Source organism: Stegodyphus dumicola, chromosome 10 (assembly GCF_044657685.1).
Source record: "Stegodyphus dumicola isolate Sdum_Otavi_A_Nest chromosome 10, ASM4465768v1".
In the NCBI taxonomy this organism is placed as follows: Eukaryota; Metazoa; Arthropoda; class Arachnida; order Araneae; family Eresidae; genus Stegodyphus; species Stegodyphus dumicola.
The window spans coordinates 6,263,129-6,283,315 of record NC_140777.1 but is presented as its reverse complement, the minus strand read 5'-3'; the positions used below and the strand labels follow the sequence as shown (position 1 = coordinate 6,283,315).

The following is a 20,187-nucleotide window of genomic DNA, read 5'->3' as shown; positions in this document are numbered from 1 at the left end:
TCAAGACCTAAATTTGAGTTAGATTCCTGCAATGACTGTTGAAATAGATGTTATTAGGTTTTTCAAATCATATTATACTTAGAAAGAAAATAACTATAATAATACTGAAATGCCATTAGCTTAAAACTTTTTTTTTAATGTGAAAGGGTATGTACAACAGACATTTCTCTGTCAATTAATGTAATTATCTTGCAATATCATTTTTATTAAAAGGCTTGTGTTACAATATGTAGTTTCCTATTAATACCTATAGTTAATAAAAATCAAAACTTCAATTTGTGTATAAAACAACAAATAATTCTCACTGTGTTTTTTTGCACTGCAACTTTGTGAATGTAACCCCCCCAACCCCCCAAAAATATCTTTGATAAACTACAAAAAATTTGATAATGCACTAATTATCAGGTTAGCGAGGGAATACTATATATTAGATTAAGCATAAATAGTTGCAAATCTCCGACTAATCTTGATGCAGAATAGAAAGTAATACAAAGCAAAAATTATGCAAATATTTTTCATGTGTATTATATAGAACTAAAGAAAAATCCAGCAACAATAACAACAAATGATGAAAGTTGGAATATATCATTTCTTCCTTTAAAAAATAAATTAAGAAAAAATCATAATAGCATAATGCAGATGACACATGCAAGCAGCAGGGAAAAGAAACTTTTACAAATTTACTACACATGCAACATAAGTGGCAAATGATAGAAATTCTTAATAAACAATTGTAAAAAGTTTCACACTTCTGTAGATGATATTGGAGCAGACAGTTTCTAGAAAGAGTAAACATGTAACATATAAATCATAATGAAAAATACACAGCATGCAAACAAGCTTTATATCAAACAAGTTTTGATTTAAAAAAAAATAATAATATAACATCATATTAAATTTTCAAAGCCTATAACATGTAATGAGGGAAAAAAAAAAAAAAAAAAAAAAAAAAAAAAAAGAAACTGAACATACTATAAAATATCCCACTTACGAATCTAAAACTCAACCTTGAAATATATTTATTCATCAACAATTACCTAAAGCATTCAAACTTGCATTAACTACCAATCAGAGTTTAGCAATTATATTACTTAAAAACATGCTAGGGAAATCTATAATGCTTGAAATTAAATGAAATATCAACTCCCCTCCCAAAAAAATTCTCTCATTCATTAGTATCATCATGAAATACTATATGGTTCTCAGGAAAGAATAAACATCCTATAAATTATAAAATGCTAAAAATAGTCTTGCATTTAAAATTAGCATAGAAGTCAATTTAGTATATCAAAAGTAAGTCACTACTTCACTTTAATCATTGATTTAAGACACAAATATTGATGGTACAGTAGGAAGTAGTATCTACAATGACAAGCATTTTAATAAACAAGGCAAGTGCATTAAATTGGAAAAATGACACTGCAAAAAAATAAATGTAAGATTCTAGGCAAAATTCATCCGCCCTTTATAATATTTTTGCTTAGTGTCTCACTTTGAAGTTCAAAGTCATATACTAAACTAAAGAAATTTGGGTACTTCTTCGATATAGCGACCCCCGAGATTGAATCGCCAATCAACTAAGATTTCTTGCCAGAATCTGGCTACGAGTTCTGACACTTCACAAAACGATCATATATCAGCTTTGGGTGCATGTTTTTATACCTCGCCACGTAATCGTATATTATTAGCTGCAAGAGCAAAAATGCACCATGCTGCATTTTTGCTCTTGCAGCCTGTTCTTACATTATTCCTTTCTGATGAGGTTTTTGAATTCACACTGTTTATTTTAAAATACATCCATTGCATTTTTTTTTTTTTTTTTTTTTTTTTTTTGTGAATATCACATTAACATTCTTTAATTTACCAAGTAATGAGGAAGATGCCATATCATTTTTCAAGAAAGAGGTTTTTTACCTGATAAACGAGTATGCAAAAATGGCCACAACATGAAATTTTATGTTAACGATGAAACCATTTGGAGATGCAATGTTAAAAATTGCAAAAAGAAGAAGGGCCTCCACATTGAAAATTTGTTCAGTAGTTCCAGAATATTATTTGTCACTGCTATTAGATTTAGGAATTCTTGGGCAGAGGAGCTGATGTCCATGAAACTGTATAACAAACAACTTAATATGGGTGACAGCTCAATAAGTGCTGCAGTTGAACAGCTGAACAGGAGCTGCAGTTTACTGGAATAATTACATGAGAGAAAATAATAATAACAAAGATTTTTAAAAAACATGCTTATGAGTATTTTTGTAATATATAATCTGTTGTTTATTTTTACATTCACATTTCATGAGCATGGAGAAATTATAGTTGAAATCTCGGCACAAATCTAAAATCACTAAACATGATCGAAGCCGCTGTAACAAAGTACTAAAATTTGATTATCAAGTAATGCATCACAGAAATGCATAGTATTAAGCAATGCATCATGTAATGCGGAATAAGTAATCCACTTATAAATGGTTTTTGAATGGAAATGTTTAATTTAAAAATATGAGATTTAAAAGGAAACACTTAAAATACAGCAGTCCGGTATTAACTATGCTGCAGCTTCACCTTGTTAGTTGTGCGTTATTATAACACTTATTAAAATGATTAATTTACAGGTGTATTTCCTTTTCTTCTGTATTATCAGTCTTTATACCCTAAATTAAGTCATATATCAAAGATAAATTAGACTCTGTTACTTTAAAACAGATCTCTCAAAGCAACTTATTGTCTCCTCTAGCTTCTCCAGTAATCATGGCAACATCTAAATATATATTCAAGATCCTATCTAAATATATTCAAGATCCTATCACTTTACTTCAATTTAACCATTTGCGCTACGACGAAACTCCACAGTTGCGGTGACATGCACTACAATATAACAAGCGGTAAAGTGTCTCATTTACGCCGCTTTGCATCTGCGAGTGCAATCCAGAGCTGTAACTCGAGAAATAAACAATCTCGTTGTTAGGCGACATGTGCACCACGTTATTTTCACTTTTGCGATAAATGCCTATCGATGTGGTGTTCATGTCGCATGCGGTTTGAGACAAAAGCATCTCGACATGCGTGGCATGTCTTTTTAGCGCAAGTGGTTAATGTGTTTCAGTTCTAGCTTAAGTCAAATTACATTACACAAAATTCTGAATTATTCCCGCAATCAAACATATTTCAAGACATCATATGTTTTCCACAAGAAAATAAATATCCCAAATTCTGTTCTTTTGATTCTATAGAAACATGTTAAACACATTTATAATGGCTATTAGAAAAATCTGGATTTATTATAAAGTCATATATTAAAATCTAATAGCAGTGTTCAAACAGCAAAATGTAAAGATTTCGTCCACTTAACAATTTTTCACGTAATGTATGAAATCAGAAAATTCAAGCAAGTACTACAATAAACTAACTTTACAACTCCCATTTATGCATAATAAATTGCCATATTTTATATCCATTTAAGCAGATATTCTTCTATATAATTAATCATGATTTTGACAAGGCTGTGAAGAATAAATTATTAGGCATTTAAGTTTAAATACCAGTTACATTTTTAAATAAGATCAAATTCTCATCAACTCTATTTCTAGAATGTTAAATAATTCAAATTAAAAGGCAAATTGCTTTATATACAATTGTGTTTTCTCAAAACTTTTGCCTTCTCAAGATTTGGAAAACCCTGAATTAGTAATTTATTTCTCAAGAATCTCATGCTTTTAACAAATTGCTTCAGTTAAAAACTAAACAAGTCTGCACTGATGTATGTAATAATACATAGCACTAGAAACATAGTAACAGTAATAATATAACAGCAATGCTTCAAATGTTGATAACTTTTTAAATGATAGCAGGTTAAATAAATTTAAAACAAAGATTTTATGCTTTACTTTCTTGCAGCCCTTTAAAAACTGAGTAACAGTGAGATCAGGTGAAAGATAAATTAATCTTATTCTTCATGCGATAATAACACTTGTCAAGCTGTATGGATAAAAATACGCCATAGCATAAGGCAAGCGTCCAAATTTTTGGACAAACTCTGCTTAAGACATTCCTAACATTTACAGAGAAATATGCTTAAAAATAATAGGAAAGGGTGAAGTGCACAAAAAATCGTAGAATACAGAAACAGAAAATATTATTATATTTTACATTTATTCAATCAGTAGTTATATTACAAATATATAACAAGTTATGTTTTTCAGTTGCTGACAATTTTTACATAAAGCGTCTATTGCTTTATCTGCTAAACAGGTCCTGTGTTTAGATACAAAAATTCCAGAAATGGAAAAAATTTTCACATTTTGTGTTGACATTAATTTTATCCACTATGGTGTATTTCTCAGCATTTTCAAATCTCACAGTCATCTACAATATGTTTCTGGTATAGAAAGCTTCTCTAACTTCCCTACCCATACACTGACATCTACATCAAAAACAAACCCTTGCAGTCTTAATAAAACTCTGCAGCAGCATAAATATTATAACACTAACAAATATTTATACAAAAAGCAACCTCAAGAGATGTAACTAGGCAACTGGTAGGTGTGTGAAATTTTATTTTACACTTCATCAGCACCTTCTCCAAAATCCTGGATAGATATGATTGCATTCAGCCGCAATACAAATCTTGCTTTTTAAAGCAATTTATGGTTATGCTTAATGTTATATCATTCTCTGAAGCTCATTCAAATCTCACATCATCAAAAAGTCTGAGCATAAATAAGAAAATCTTAGATTTCCTTCCTACATCATTCAGTATTTTTTCGATATTTTATTTTTAAGTACCGTAATTTCCGGAAGAAACGCTGCAGCGTTTACGTGTTTAAAACTTAAATTTTCAGCGTGTGCGGCATTTCTACCCATGCGGCGTTTAGGTGTACTAAATATAAAATATTTCCTATGATGGTCATTGTACATAGTTTGGATGGCCTTGTCATTGTGCATAGACTGGTGCTGTTCCCACACAAAAGACCACTCAGTTGATTTTTGCGAACGTTATTTTGTTTACCTTCTTTCCCTTGAACGGATCTACATGCCTTATTCACCCTAAATAAGATCTCAGAAAAATAACATTCTTCCCCCTTTCAAATCAACCATCTCATCAGTTTGAATAGTCTCTCTCCTCTGCCATTCGATGAATCTTCCAGTACCCATCCTCTCCCCACCCCTGCCTTTTCTGCAATTTTTTTCAAAGGTGGATACAACTCCACCTGGCCTTGCAATAATGAACTCTGACATATTTCCCCTTCAGCATGAATCAATTTTTCTTGGCATTCTGCCAGATACAGATCCCATCAGTTTGGGTACAAGTACTTGTTGGATAGTTTTTAAGTAAGAAGAGAGTGGAAAATTTGTGAAAATGTCACCTAAACGGCACAGAAGCTATACTGCTGGTTTTAAGCTTAATGTAATTTCACGTGCTGAGCAAATTGGAAATCGAGCAACAGCTCGAGAGTTTGAAGTTGACGAGAGTTGTATTCGACGTTGGAAGACTGAAAAAGAACTTTAAAATATGCCACAACAGAAACGAGCGTAAGAAGTGATACTGTAAAGTGGCCGAATCTAGAGGACGACCTTGAAAACTGGAAAAAGGAGCAACGAGGAAAGGGAATGTAAAAGCTGTAAAAATTCGCTTACAAGCAAAATTTATAGCAAAACGAATGAATATAATGATTTCAAAGGAGGTGTAGCAGATTTATGAAAAGAAAAAATATTTCTGTGCCTACTAGAACAACAGTCGGGCAACAATTACCAATGGACTGGCAGGATAAAAAGGCATCTTTTCTAAAAATATGTGACAGATATTATTGACAAAAAAAACTTCTTCGGTCACAGATGGATGAAACGCCGTTAGCTTTCAACTCTCCTGCAAACAGAAGTGTTGATGAAACTGGTGCAAAAACCGTATCTGTGCTTACGACGGGGCATGAAATAACGTCATTTACATGTGTGTTAGAATGTGCCACAAACGGTGACAAGCTAAAGCCGATGATCATTTTTAAACAAAAGACTATTCCGAAGAGAGATTTTCCTAATGACGTAATTATTTGTGCAAACGAGAACGGCTGAATGTTCGAAACAATCATGCATGAGCGGCTACAAAAAGTTTGGCAGTGTCGTATGGGATCTTTTTTCCAACCAAAAGGGTTATTGATAATGGATTCCATGGGTGCTCATTTACTTGAGTCAGTGAAAACCAGATGTCAAAAATTGTCTACGACTGAAGCAATAATTCCTGATGGTTTGACAAAAATCTTACAACAGTTAGATTTATCAGGTAATAAATCCTTCAAAGCTGAAGTCCGAAAGCGGTGGGAGTGTTGGATGAGTGAAGGATTGCATACGTATACCAAAAGCGATAAAATGTGTAGAGCATCTTATGAAGAAGTTGCAAAGTGGGTAGGAAGTGCGTGGAAATCGGTAAAAACATTGTCAATAATAGCAAGGTTCAAAGAAGCTGAAATTATATCCTTAGATAAACAGACTGTAAACCAAGAGGATGAATGTGATGATCTGGAAGACTTGGACTTACCATGCTGTTTGGTATTCAGTTACTAGTATTTAAAAAAAAAAAAAAATTAATGAAATTTAAAAGCCAGGCCAATGATGCATGATCCCATGTGGAGCAGGAATTTTCTGCTGCAGAGACAATAATGGAAATGTCTTATGGCCTTAACTATGGCAAGCAACTCTTTCCTGGTCACACAGTAATTATTCTCCTGTTTAGATAACTACTTGCTCTATTAGGTCCCAAAATGTTTTCGGCTGTTAATTTCTTGGGACAAAACAGTACCGATACTTTCATTGCTTGCATTTGTGTTGCGAATAAATGGTTTGTTGAGCTGAGAATATGTGTTAGGATTGGAACAGATGTTAGAACCTCCTTCAGGTTGTTAAATGTATCCTCACATTTTTTTGTCCCCGGAAACTTTTGCTTGCTGTCTGTCAGCTTGTGAAGCGGTCTTGCGATATACGAATAGTCCTTCACAAATCTCCTATAGTAGATGCAAAGACCCAGGAAACTTCTCAGCTGATGCACATTTTCGGGGTGTCTCTAACCTTCAACTGCTGAAACATTTTCTGGATCCGTACTCACACTTTCGGCAGAGATGACACGTCCAAAGTAAGTCATTTCTAGTTTGAATAATTTGCATTTGGCGGGACTCAACTTTAGACGGGCTTCCTTCACTTTCTGAAATACCTTTCTAAGATTTTCTAAATGTTCTTCAAAACTCTTCCCGACGATGATGATCATCCAGGTATATCAGACAAGCATCACATGAAAGACCTCTCAGCACAGTCTCCATGAGGCATTTGAATGTCGCTAACGCATTACATAATCCAAGCGGTGTCCAAGAATATCATCAATTCTAGGAAGAAGGCAGCTGTATTTCTTCGCAACTTCGTTTAACTGGAGATAGTCAACACAAAATCTGGTTGAACCATCTTTCTTTCTGATGAGGACGATGGGAGATGCTCATGCACTTACTGAAGGCTCAATGAATTCGCTTTCTTGCATGTCCTTTAAAAGTGCTCTTACCTCTTCCTATTCAGCAATTGGTAGACGTCTTGGATGTTGCTTGATTTGTGGATGATCCCTGATATCAATTCTATGCTGTGTCAAATTGGTTCGACCCACATCAGAAGATATCTTGAAATTCTTGAATGACATGGTCGGCAGTACTCCTCTGTTCATCGCTTAATTTTACATTCTACAGTAACTCCAATGTCATGTTCTCTGAAGATGCGGATTCTGGAGAGTTACTGTTCCATTTAATGCTGATCACTGGAGTACATTCTACAACCACTTCATCTTTCCTAACAACTCTTGCCTTATCAGTTACATTGGCAAATCTCACTGGGACAACAGTTCTCGACAGGTTGACGAGTGCTGGGGCTACTAGTACCTATTTCGGGGTGTTACAGTTCTTTTCCACAATGCACAGAATGAGAGACCATAACTTTGTAACTTAGATTTTTCTAGTTATTTTGTTCACATATGATTTGTTTATATAGATACTTATTTATTGCATTGATTAATTAGATTTTGAGAAATACTTTTGGATAATATTGAAAAGGCTAAGGCAAAGCGAATGAAAATAAAGAACCAAGAGCCTTTAAATATAAAAATGAAAAAACAAGATTTCTACAAGGCCTTTCAAGAAATAGAGAAATATGACTGCGCTTGCAAGACACCTCTTTTGGAACTTATAAAAATCTATCCTGAAAAGTTAAAAGAAGTAGTCCTAACAGTAACAGTCTTCTTCCTACTCAAGTTAGTGTGGAAAGACTCTTCTCAGCTCTCAAGTTTATCAAATCGGATCTAAAAGTCTCATGTCCAGAAATTAATCCATGAACCATTATGCAGTCCAGAAATAATTGTCACTGTTTTTGGAATACAGAGGGAAAATACGCAATAAGTTCTGAATAAGCAACATCATCAGCTTTATGCGAGTCATACGTTATGGACTGATCTATAAATAATGCAGTCCAGAAATAATTATTACTATTTTTGGAATATAGAGACGAAATGCCCAAATTAAAAATGAGGAATTAAGGGGTTACTGATAATTTAAATTATAATTTTGAATTACATACTTTTTTATCTTATCCATATTATTAAAATATGTCTATTTTTATTTGCTTATAACATTATCTCCTCCAGAATGACAGGGAGTTGAATTTTGTAAAAAGTACTGTTGGATTCCAAAAATTCGTGAGAAGCCATTTTGACCATTCTCATCTTCGTACGACTTTAATAGCCAAGATATTAATTAAAAACTCTGAAAATGCTAATTTTCACTTTCATTTTTCCAAATGCTAACAATCTCGCATGCTGGAGATGCAAATTTTTTATTAACAAACTCTATGATTTTAATGATTTGAAAGCGAGCAGTGGCCATACTTTTCGAAATAAAACAGATTTTAAAGTTTTATGCCAAACATTAAACACATTATTATTATATAAGGCATTGAAGAATTAATTCTGACATTGAAGAAAGCAGAATATTGCATGTGACATAACAGCATGTCAAAAATGTTTCGTTAATATCAACATTTAAAATAAATAGCAGCTGCTAAGCAACTTTTTTGTTCTGGGTTAGGATAATTGACATGATATGTTATTGCCACATTAATTATTTTGATATTGAGAAAAAGTTGTTACATTACATTAAATTTAAATCATGATGTCATACGTATATACTATGTATTAACTTAAAGTGTCAAAAGTTTTGGCCCCCCAAAAAATATTTACCATTTGGTTGTTGCTTGGAGAGACTGAAATACAGTCAAAAGTCGTTAATCCGGACTCGTCGGGACTTTGGCGATTCCAGATTATCGATTTTTCCGGAATATAGATCATCAGTTTAAATCTGGTAAGATGGCATGCAGAAATTATAAAATTAAAAATATGAAACCGTAATTTATGAAATAAAGAACAATTATGATCTAAAGGGTATCAAAATTTACAAAAAAAAAAAAAAAAAAAAAAGCTTAATATTTATTTGTTTACTTCATTAAACATTTCTTTCAATGTAAGTTGTTTAAGTTGCTTCATTTTTTATGTGATAATACATTCTCTTTAATTCTTTAAACAGACATAATTTCTTGTTCAGTTACAAAGTTCCGCTGTTCAAGTCCTATAATTGCTGTGTCGAGAATACCGACAAATTTATCAATTGAAATTTTTTTGTTTTCAATAACCTCTGTCACTTTCTTCGCTGTCGGAAGCGAATTATAATGACGAGGAATTTGATTTAAATCATATCAAAGATGGAGTACATCGAGATGAAATACTACATTTAATAAGGAATTATAAGCCAAATAAAATAAAAACATCTGCCCTGAAGATAAGGATAGTGCTGACAGATCAACTTCCAATTCATTGCGTGGCGCCGCAGCGTTAAAGATAAACAAAGTTTAGATAAACAAACATTAAAGTTTAGATAAACAAAGGATATGCCTTTATCCAGTTTTTGTAGCAATTCCACTTTTTGTTTAATGAACTTCGAAACATACTTTCGCTTTGTAGATCATTTACATATTAATAAATATATATCAGAAATTCTATTTGACATAATCGAAAGTTCAAGCTTACTTTTATAAATTTGCTCTAACAGTCTGCAAAAAATAATAAGCCGGATCCAATTCGAAGATTGAGGAACAACGCAATCTGCAACATTAACTGAAATAGATAATTAAATAATTTTAGCTTAGCTTATACCGTCCGTTATACATTAAACGTGCACTCGTAAACGTATTTTGCGCACGCGCACAAGCATATTCTCAGCCGTAAAGGCCTTACGTCAACCCGACGCATGCGCAGAAAGTTTGAAGCTTTGAGGTCCGGATTATAGATCATTCTGGATTATGGGTGTGCGAATTAACGACTTTTGACTGTAATTTTTATCACATTGAAATGTTTTTATACACTTTTCTTCAGCTGAACATAGAACTTAGAAATTTTGCTTTGGCTGCAGCCCGCTAATACATATATGTATAAGATGTACTAGAAATCTTCCTGGCTCAGCTAAAACATACCTATTTGGAGGAACTTCTTCATCGTTGTTGTCATGAGGATCATCTTCACTTGTCCAATCTTCATTAAACTCAATTCCAGGCCAAAAATCCAAAATTTCTGTTAAATCAGCCATTCTATCAAATTAAAAAAAAAAAAAAAAGATTCCTCAGAGAGAAAAAAAAAATCAGAGCAACAAAAATCACTGTTTAATGCTGAAAATATACAGAAAGAAAAGTACTTTTTTAAAGAATTAAATGAATTAAAAAGCTAAACAATATCTGGTTTTTCATTTTAATTATAGCAAAGCTAAGTCTACCTGCTAAGGAAGGAATGAGGGAAACTGAATCCTATCTCATACACTCAATTAGCCTTAATTAATATCTGAAAGCCTCCGGCAGTACAGAGGATATTTTTTATTTTCACTTTTGTGAATTTATATGGCGACAGCAGTATACAGATTCTTTGGGATGTTAAGGAATTCTATGCGCTACTAGACACAGAAATTTCTAAATAAGTAAGTCGATATTTCCTTTTTGTTACTGTACATATTAGACATCATGTATTTCTATTTTCATGTTATTTCCTTGTTTTATTTTGATTTAAAATGCAGTTTATTGAGTTTATAAATTTTTTATGTTTTGGATGTTATTTTACTTGGAAATAGGAACAGTGCCAACAAATCAGCAAATTTTTTTTTGCCTGAAATAGAAATATATTTTTTAAGCCCTACCTTAGCACATTTTAATATTAAAAAGTGAGTCATCAGCGAGATATGAAACAATGTGTTACTATGTTATTAACGTGTAATACAGACAGAAAAATTAAGACTCCATTAGTCATCGGTGCAAGTAGAAAATCTCGTTGTCCGAAGGGTGCCTATTATAGCAATAAAAATGCTTGGATGACAAGAAGGATTTTTAGAGATTTACTTATGAAGTGGGAAAAAGAACTTCAGTAAGAAAAAGTGGCACACTTGTCAGATAACTGCACTGCCCATCCATATGATCTCTCACTGAAGAATATAAAATTAGTTTTCCTTCCTCCTATTACAATTTTCATTCTGATCAGGATGTTATATAAGCATTGAAGACCCATTACAGGAAGGAAGTGGTTTAAAATGTTATTAATGAAATTGGTACTCTTCTGTTATCCAATCCAGATTTATGTATGTATGCACAATATGTGTATACACACATACATATATATACATACATGTGTATGTGTGTATAGACAAATACATACATATATACATACATGAACACATTCATACATACATCTCTCAATCTGGTCCTGATAACAGAAAAGTACCATGAAATTGATATGGCTGACACAGTTTGTTCTTCTAGAGAAGCTGTTAAGTCGATTTCTCTTTTAGATGCTATGCATGTTATTTTAAATGCATGGGATGAAGTAACTCCCAATTGATTTCAAATTGCTTTAAAAAAGCCAGCTTTCATCCAAAGCAAATTCCTGGAAACTCTCGAGATGTGCCAGAAGACAAGGGTGGCGATGAAGAAATGCATGATGAGACCTGCCAAAAAAATATCAGGCTGTGAAAAGAGTGATGCAGAGATCATCCAAGTTATCAGGGAAAACAAAGGAATCAGTGAAAATGAAAGTGAGTTGGAAGATGAAATTCCAGTCCTGTACCAACAGCAGCAGAGTCTCGACAAAGCCATTAACAATTTTTAGAAAAACACTTGAACTTACAAGTGGAGATACAGAAAGTTACTAGGAAAGTCATGTCTTGGGGAACACCCTTGAAATGCTACTAACAAAAAAATATGCAACATGCTCAAATGGCTAAATTTTTAAATGGCTCTGGGTTAAAATTTACTCTACAGTACCCCTTGGCGAATCATTTCTTTTTTGACGCCAATATCTTCGTCAGGAAGGATCTATGGTGATTTCCTGTTATGTTTTACCACCAATCCTCGAATTCCATATCACAGATTATGTTCTTACTGCATTAATATAAATATTAACAAGACATAGTGCACAATAAAAATTAAGCTTTATTTAGGAACTTCGCGCACACTGCCCGACAGCCTGCCTCTTTCGCTCTGCTCGCTACTCGTAAGAAACTTCTCCTCTAGGGTTGCCACACTTATCGGAGGGCGCAAGGCGCGCTCCTTATCGCCATCACCACAGATCTACACCAATTTCAAGATGGTGCTGATCTTTCCCCCCACTACACAAAACCAAAACAAGAAGTCAAAGACTTACACAAACTCGGTGTCCATGTACACATCAACCTATTTTAACTTTGGAAAAAAAAAAAAAAAAAAAAATCAGAGAATTGCACAAACCAGGCATTTCACACTGCCTTAACTTTGTCCATGAACACATCGACCTATTTTCACTTAAAGTTAAAACTATCATGTTGACCAGAAAAAATTTGCCGCTGCGTTAACTCACAGAGATGAACAAATAACCGAAAATGCATATTTCCTAACATTAAACAACAAATCTTTTAACAAAAATTAACATACGGAGACGAATAAATAAATGAAACGTCAATTTTTTAACATACCTTTTTATCATGAGCATACTTTCAAGCTTCCCACCACCATCTTCTCCATCTTCCATGTAAGCAATTCAATTAAATTTTTGGTTGTTTCGGCTATCTGCTGTTAATGGTGGATAAATACACATAATAGAACCCAAACCATCAACATTCATCCTCTTACTTACCTCAGACATATTCAAATGATGGTACCCACATCAAAATACAACACTAATGCACGTGCAACTGCACACATCAATTGAAAAGAATGGTAAGTATAAAAAAATCCCGGTCCATACTGAAGTAATACTATTACAAAAAATAGCCAAAATCTCAATTTATCACAACACATTTGGTGATATTCGCAGAAAAACGACTTCTTAACGATTAAAAAAAAAAAAAAAAAAAAAAAAAAAATTCTCCAAGGCAAGTTTTGCCAACATTATCAACATTACGGTTACCAACATTGGGGTTTTTAGATTTCACGAACAACCAATACTACTTTCTGATGTTTCCAGAAACCAAGGGATACCGTACGGTAAAGACCAGCTTGATGTCTGATTATACTTACATAATGTATCGATCAGTGTAATGTTGAAATTTACAGTTTTTCTGAATTGAAATATTTTTTTGTCATCTACAGAAAAATAATGAAGATTTTATAAAAAAGTGTTCAACTGTAGCTCACACATTAAACACCAAATCAAAATAGAGTACGAACTGATGGCAAAAATAAAATCGAAATAGAGTATGAATTGAGAAATTTTCAAGTAGTGAATGAAAGCTTTTACTGATCAAAGTACTTTAAATCCGGATAAACTTGGTAATGTACTGTAGATCGAAATAAAATTAAATTAGAAGTAAATATTAATTGATTAAACAGAGCTTGAACCCTGATGTAAACATCTACAAATATCTCCATTAGATTAAGATAATTCAGATCAGATGATGTTTAATAAAATTAATAAAAAATACAATTCAAGTATAATAAAATTTAATAAGAAAAATTATTCTGAAAATCACTAAAGGTGAAAAGATCGAATTAGCACAATTTAAGTTTAATTCATTCAATGAAATTTATTCATTTCTGGGAAAAATGTTCCTTAATAAAGGCTAAAAACTGAAAACTGGGAGATTTGGTAATATACCAGGAGACCAGAAGAAAAACCACAGTTGGGAGCTGTGGTTTATGAATATAAAAAACTATTTTTATTCAAATCCTGGTTGTACATCAACATTTTCTGTACTTTTTGTTGTTTAATTTATAAAGCAAGTTAAGCAATCTAAATAAATATACATATGCATTTTTCAAGTACTGAAAAGGAAGGGCATGATGAGAATGATCTTCTAGCAATGACGAAAGGGGTGGAATAGGGCAAAATAGGTTGAGAACCACAATGTTAGATCTTTTATGTACTAGTAAAAAAAAAAGGCTAATCTTTGAAATATGGTAACAGGTAGTTTGGCGACATTTTGGTAAGGCGATTGTTGTACCTCTCACATACAACGAGAATAAGTCTGGCAACAGCTGCAGGAAGAAAAACTTGGCAGTGCTGGAATGGCAACAGCGGATGATATTCTATAGATTTTAATATTTTGATTTTGAGTCGATGTTTTTTGCATCTTTTGCGATACTATTACGTTATAACATTTGAGTTTTGGGTGAATGAAATGGAATCCGCTGTCCCGCTACGGATATTAGTAAAATATATTTAGAAAATTAGCTGCATTGGAAAGGATGAAACCTTGTGTTTGAATTAGCGGTATTGTTCCTGCTAAAGTTGCGTCGAGTTCAGAATATTATGCCAGGCTTATTCACGCTGGCGCAGATAAGTTCAAATTTTGTTTATTGTATTTATAGTGTATAACTTGCAAATATATGAATAGAATTCTATTAAATAAACATTTAAAATTCTGGAATGATGTTTCAAATTTTAGATGTAGAGTATTCAAATTGCTATGTCGGAGCCAGTGGCAGTCAGGTGCAAAATAAAATTGTTTTTGCTCCACGACATAACAGCGATAAAAGTTACTAGCTAGGACTTTAGTAGTCTACATGGATAAAGTCAAGAGTGTGCGCAATGCCATTTTTGTGCAATTCTGGGATGCTTTTTTAAGTGAAAGTTGGTTGACGCGCACATGGATGATACCGTGTATGTGCAATTCTTAAAAACGCGGCAAGCAGTTTGCGATTCTGCACTTTCTCCCAATTTCGCACCTAATCTTCGTCATGATTAAGCATTTGGTACAACTCTAATATACGCCCTAATTTCACCAAATGTGGCGATATGTGTTCTGCGATGGTTTTTGGCGCGATTTCGTGTTCTATGGCAACCCTGTTGACGTTGAAAAATCTTTCGCTGGAGCTCGTTGGTTCGCCTCTGTGTCTGAGAAGATGGGAGGGAAAGATAAAATGGTAGTTGTTGAATTGAAGTTCGGCAAAAGGAAATATGATTGTGGCTATCCTGTTGAGGGGTAGTGGGTATTTGGAAGTGTGGAAAGACGGTCTGGGAGATTATTTTTAATGGCACTGCATAATAGAAGTAGGGATTTGTGATTTTATTTATTTGTGAACCATAGTATAAATTTTCTGGATAGTGTGTCTGGCTGTCATGTAAATACGATAGTGATTACGTGGCGGCATGTTAAAGGCGGTATGAAATTTATATTTCTGCTATTCGAAAACGCATTAATTCATGGTAAGTGCATTTTATTTTATCCTTGTTCTTATTTTGTAGAATGTTATGTTCATTGGTACTTTAGTATGAATTACTGTCGTTATCGTTGTTTTTTTAAATTGTTTGAAATTTATTTTAGTTTATTTTGTTGTTTAGTGTCTAGACTGTACAATTCGTAGATGTTTTTTAAAGTTGAAACAGAACTCTGTGTACATGGTATTATTTGAAATTTATTGTTGTTATGTTATTTTATTAAAGCGAGGAGTGCGTAGATCGTAGATTCCTTCCTTGCCTAAATTGTGCAATTCGTAGAATTTTTTTTAAGTTTAAACAGGATGCTGTGTACATGGTATTCTTTGAAATTTATTGTTGTTATGTTAATTTATTAAAGCGAGGTCTGCATAGTTTGTAGATTCGTTCGTTGCCTACATTGTGCAATTCGTAGATTTTTTTAAAGTTAAAACATGTCGCTGTGTACATGGATTCTTGTCAAATATTTTTGGTTAGAAACTTTACGTTTTTGCTATCTAAATTTTTTGTTTCAGATTTTTAGCTAAATTGTGTGTTCAAAACGTAGTTTTTGCATGTGCGAAAACCGCGTTTTTGGAGACATTTTAGGCTAAAAGTTCAAAATGTAGACAACAAATTTAGATAGTAATATGGCAGCGTGAAGGGCGAGAAATTTGGCGACTTGAGGGCGCATATCAGAGTAGTTCCAAGCATTTTTGTTCCATAAAAGTTCTAGTATAAGCGTAATTCGGCTAGCAGATTGTTGGAAAAAATGTTGAGTAAAAAAAAAAAAAAAAAAAAAAAAAATGCCTTTACTTTGTGAAAACAAAACTAGCAGGTTGCTGTAGCAGGGTTGGTTGCCAAATTTTTGCCAAAAAATTGCCAAGTTGCCATAATCCAAAGATTAATTTAAAAAAAAAATAAATAAATAAAAAAGAAGTTTGAAGCTTTCCGGGGCATTCAATTATTATTAAATGAAATTTGTTTACATCTAATTAGAATTTCGAAACACTTCTGCAAAGAACCAAGCAAATGTAAACATCGGGAACTTTGGCGATAATAGTTCAAACCTGGTAATCCGGCGGATTCAACCTATTCGCTTGTATGAAGGTTGCAGCCATTCCTCTAACATTCATTTTGTTGAATTATCACCCTCGTTGTTCGCATTTGCGGATTTAAATTATTCTTCACTTATTTATAATTATTTTTTCGTATTTTCACGTTATATTTTATGAACTTTTCCAAAATAGATGGAAATACTTTCATATAATTAAGGAAGTTTTCGGTGACAGATGCTAGTTCGTAGAAGAAAATATGGCGGGAGGGGGGTTAATGATAATTGGTAACACGGCTGTTAACGTAGCATTAAGCAAGCAGAATGAGGTTTCCAACCAATAAAATATTTTGACTTCATAGGCCGCCAAAATATGCATTTAAAATAATTAATTAATGCTTTTATTATTGGTTATGGTCATCTAAAATAACAAGAAAAACAGTATTTATGTCCTAAAACTTTAACCAGATAATATATTGTTAAAGCTTTTCCAACAATAACATTTGAGAAGATTTCAGGTGTGACACACAATTAGATGATTAAATTGAAATAAAAAGTATTACTGATTCTCTAAAATGACAGAATAGTTTTATGGATCCCCAAAGTCATCAAAATTAGCAAACCACTACTTGTGTAATGAATCCAAGTGCAAATGACTCTTCAAAAGTAATAAAATGTACAATTTTCTAGTTTTATTAACAATGCTACCGAATAGAATTTCAGTACTCCTGAAGATTATTGGTACTGTCAAATATACTATGAAAGACAGGCAGTTGTTTCAACATAAAATGCTTTAAATTGTTTTGCAAGTAAGGAACTACTCTGATATGCGCCCTCAAGTCGCCAAATATTTTTGGTGAGAAACTTCACGCTGCTATATTACTATCTAAATTTTTTGTCTACATTTTGAACTTTTAGCCTAAAATGTCTCCAAAAACGCGGTTTTCGCACATGCAAAAACTACGTTTTGAACACACAATTTAGCTAAAAATCTGAAACAAAAAATTTAGATAGCAAAAACGTAAAGTTTCTAACCAAAAATATTTGACAAGAATCCATGTACACAGCGACATGTTTTAACTTAAAAAAAATCTACGAATTGCACAATGTAGGCAACGAACGAATCTACAAACTACGCAGACCTCGCTTTAATAAATTAACATAACAACAATAAATTTCAAAGAATACCATGTACACAGCATCCTGTTTAAACTTAAAAAAAATTCTACGAATTGCACAATTTAGGCAAGGAAGGAATCTACGATCTACGCACTCCTCGCTTTAATAAAATAACGTAACAACAATAAATTTCAAATAATACCATGCACACAGCGTTCTGTTTCAACTTTAAAAAACATCTACGAATTGCACAGTCTAGACACTAAACAATAAAATAAACTAAAATAAATTTCAAACAATTTAAAAAAACAACAATAACGACAGAAATTCATACTAAAGAACCAATGAACATAGCATTCTACAAAATAAGAACAAGGATAAAATAAAATGCACTTACCATGAATTAATGCGTTTTCGAATAGCAGAAATATAAATTTCATACCGCCTTTAACATGCCGCCACGTGATCACTATCGTATTTACATGACAGCCAGACACACTATCCAGAAAATTTATACTATGGTTCACAAATAAATAAAATCACAAATCCCTACTTCTATCATGCACTGCCATTAAAAATAACCTCCCAGACCCTCTTTCCACACTTCGAAATACCCACTACCCCTCAACAGGATAGCCACAATGATATTTCCTTTTGCCGAACTTCCAATTCAACAACTACCATTTTATGTTTCCCTCCCATCTTCTCAGACACAGAGGCGAATCAACGAGCTCCAGCGAAAGATTTTTCAACGTCAACAGGGTTGCCATAGAACATGCAATCGCGCCAAAAACCAGCGTAGAACACATATCGCCACATTTGGTGAAATTAGGGCATATATTAGTGTTGTACCGCTAGTAAATTAAAAAAAAAATAATACTGAAAAACTGTTTATGTAAAATGGATGTATTAAAAGTCATGCATTCAGTAATTTATTACAGGCACATAGCTCTTATTGAACTAACATTGTCACTGAATGATTGTTTGGAATCCACATTTCTTGTTGCCTGAAACCTACTTCACCTATTTTAGAATAATGTAAATATGCAGTAGTGGCCACTCCTGATTGATTATATACGTCTATTGTATTTATACCTATTACTATACTAATTATCAGATACAATTTTGAGAATATCAACAAGCAAAACACTTAAAAAAAAAAAAAAAAAACACTTGTAGAAATATTAGTATTCTATATGAATTATGGAAAGTACATCTAATGAATAATACTGTGACCAAACACTTAAAAAAAAAAAGAATAGATTTAGAAAAGAATAGTATTTCCTACCTTGATACTTGAGAAAGCAATCCTGCCACACAACACACAGTTAACTTTTTATTACATGATATTACATATTACATATTTAGTCTTACGAGTAATTCAGAGGGCTGAATAGTGGTAGTTAAATCTCGGCTCAAATCCTGAAAAATGAGCTGGCTGTGCAGGTTATTTTTTTTCGCATGTGTTTTGTGAATTTTGTGACATTTTCATGATTTTCCTTAAGTGATGTAAATATGAGCCTAATTGCCCTAGAAATTATTCACGAAAGCATGACTTTTTCAGCCACCCCTTGCATGCTTTGCATTATGAATTAAATAAACACACAAACCCTTCTTATTCTTAAAATGATAAAGTAATTAAGTTCACATTACATGCAACAAAGCTTTTTAAAAGCTAGGATACTTTCTTTAACAATTACAGTGCTAATTAGTGCTGTACTTCTCAGTTTTATGTGAAACATCATCTCAGTGTCACTGCTTGTGACACATTTGTTTCATGTAAGTCTTCTTATGCAGTCATAAGCATGAAATAAACAAAACAGATGGCATGAAAAACCTAATCCATACACCTTAGTGACTGTTATTTGACATAGTTTTTATGCTGCATCTGTGAACTACACTGTTAGATTTGATTGAGTGAAATTGTGACTAAATTTCAGAAGACTTTGATAAAATTATGGTGCTAAAATTTAAAAGTGAAATTAAAATCAAAGATACATTGAACAGAACAATCAAAACAGAAATGTTCATAAATATATTAATATTGAATGATAAAACAGACATTTAAAATATTCATATAATAAACATATACAATTAGTGCAATTAATATAAATATATGCATTTAAAAATGATCTAACTTGCACCATATTTGCAATTTTTGCTGTTGCAATGTTATTAATGTGGACTCTAAAAATTTTATTTAAAGTCCACATTTGATAACATATATTATACAATATGCGCCATATATAACATATTTATATGGCGCATATCGATGTGTACATGGACAAAGTCAAGAGAG

The 20,187-nt window shown here is 32.7% G+C and overlaps 1 protein-coding gene across 16 annotated transcripts in view; it reads right to left on the bottom strand.

Moving 5' to 3' along the window:
• The window catches only part of LOC146994865 (inositol polyphosphate-5-phosphatase A-like), a 205,737-nt gene that overhangs the window by 93,348 nt on the left and 92,202 nt on the right, over nucleotides 1-20,187 (bottom strand). For 5 of the 16 annotated variants that reach the window (XR_015043280.1, XR_015043281.1, XM_085824601.1 and 2 more), the window contains exons 1-3: nucleotides 13,056-13,210; nucleotides 10,543-10,656; nucleotides 750-779 (exon numbers count right to left, since the gene is read on the bottom strand). Coding sequence is in view for 14 of the 16 variants with exons in the window: in XM_085824601.1 (XP_085680727.1) it covers nucleotides 750-779; nucleotides 10,543-10,656; nucleotides 13,056-13,111 (200 nt within the window). In the remaining 2 variants the exon portion in view is untranslated. The other 11 variants (XM_085824598.1, XM_085824596.1, XM_085824597.1 and 8 more) reach the window with 6 other exon arrangements.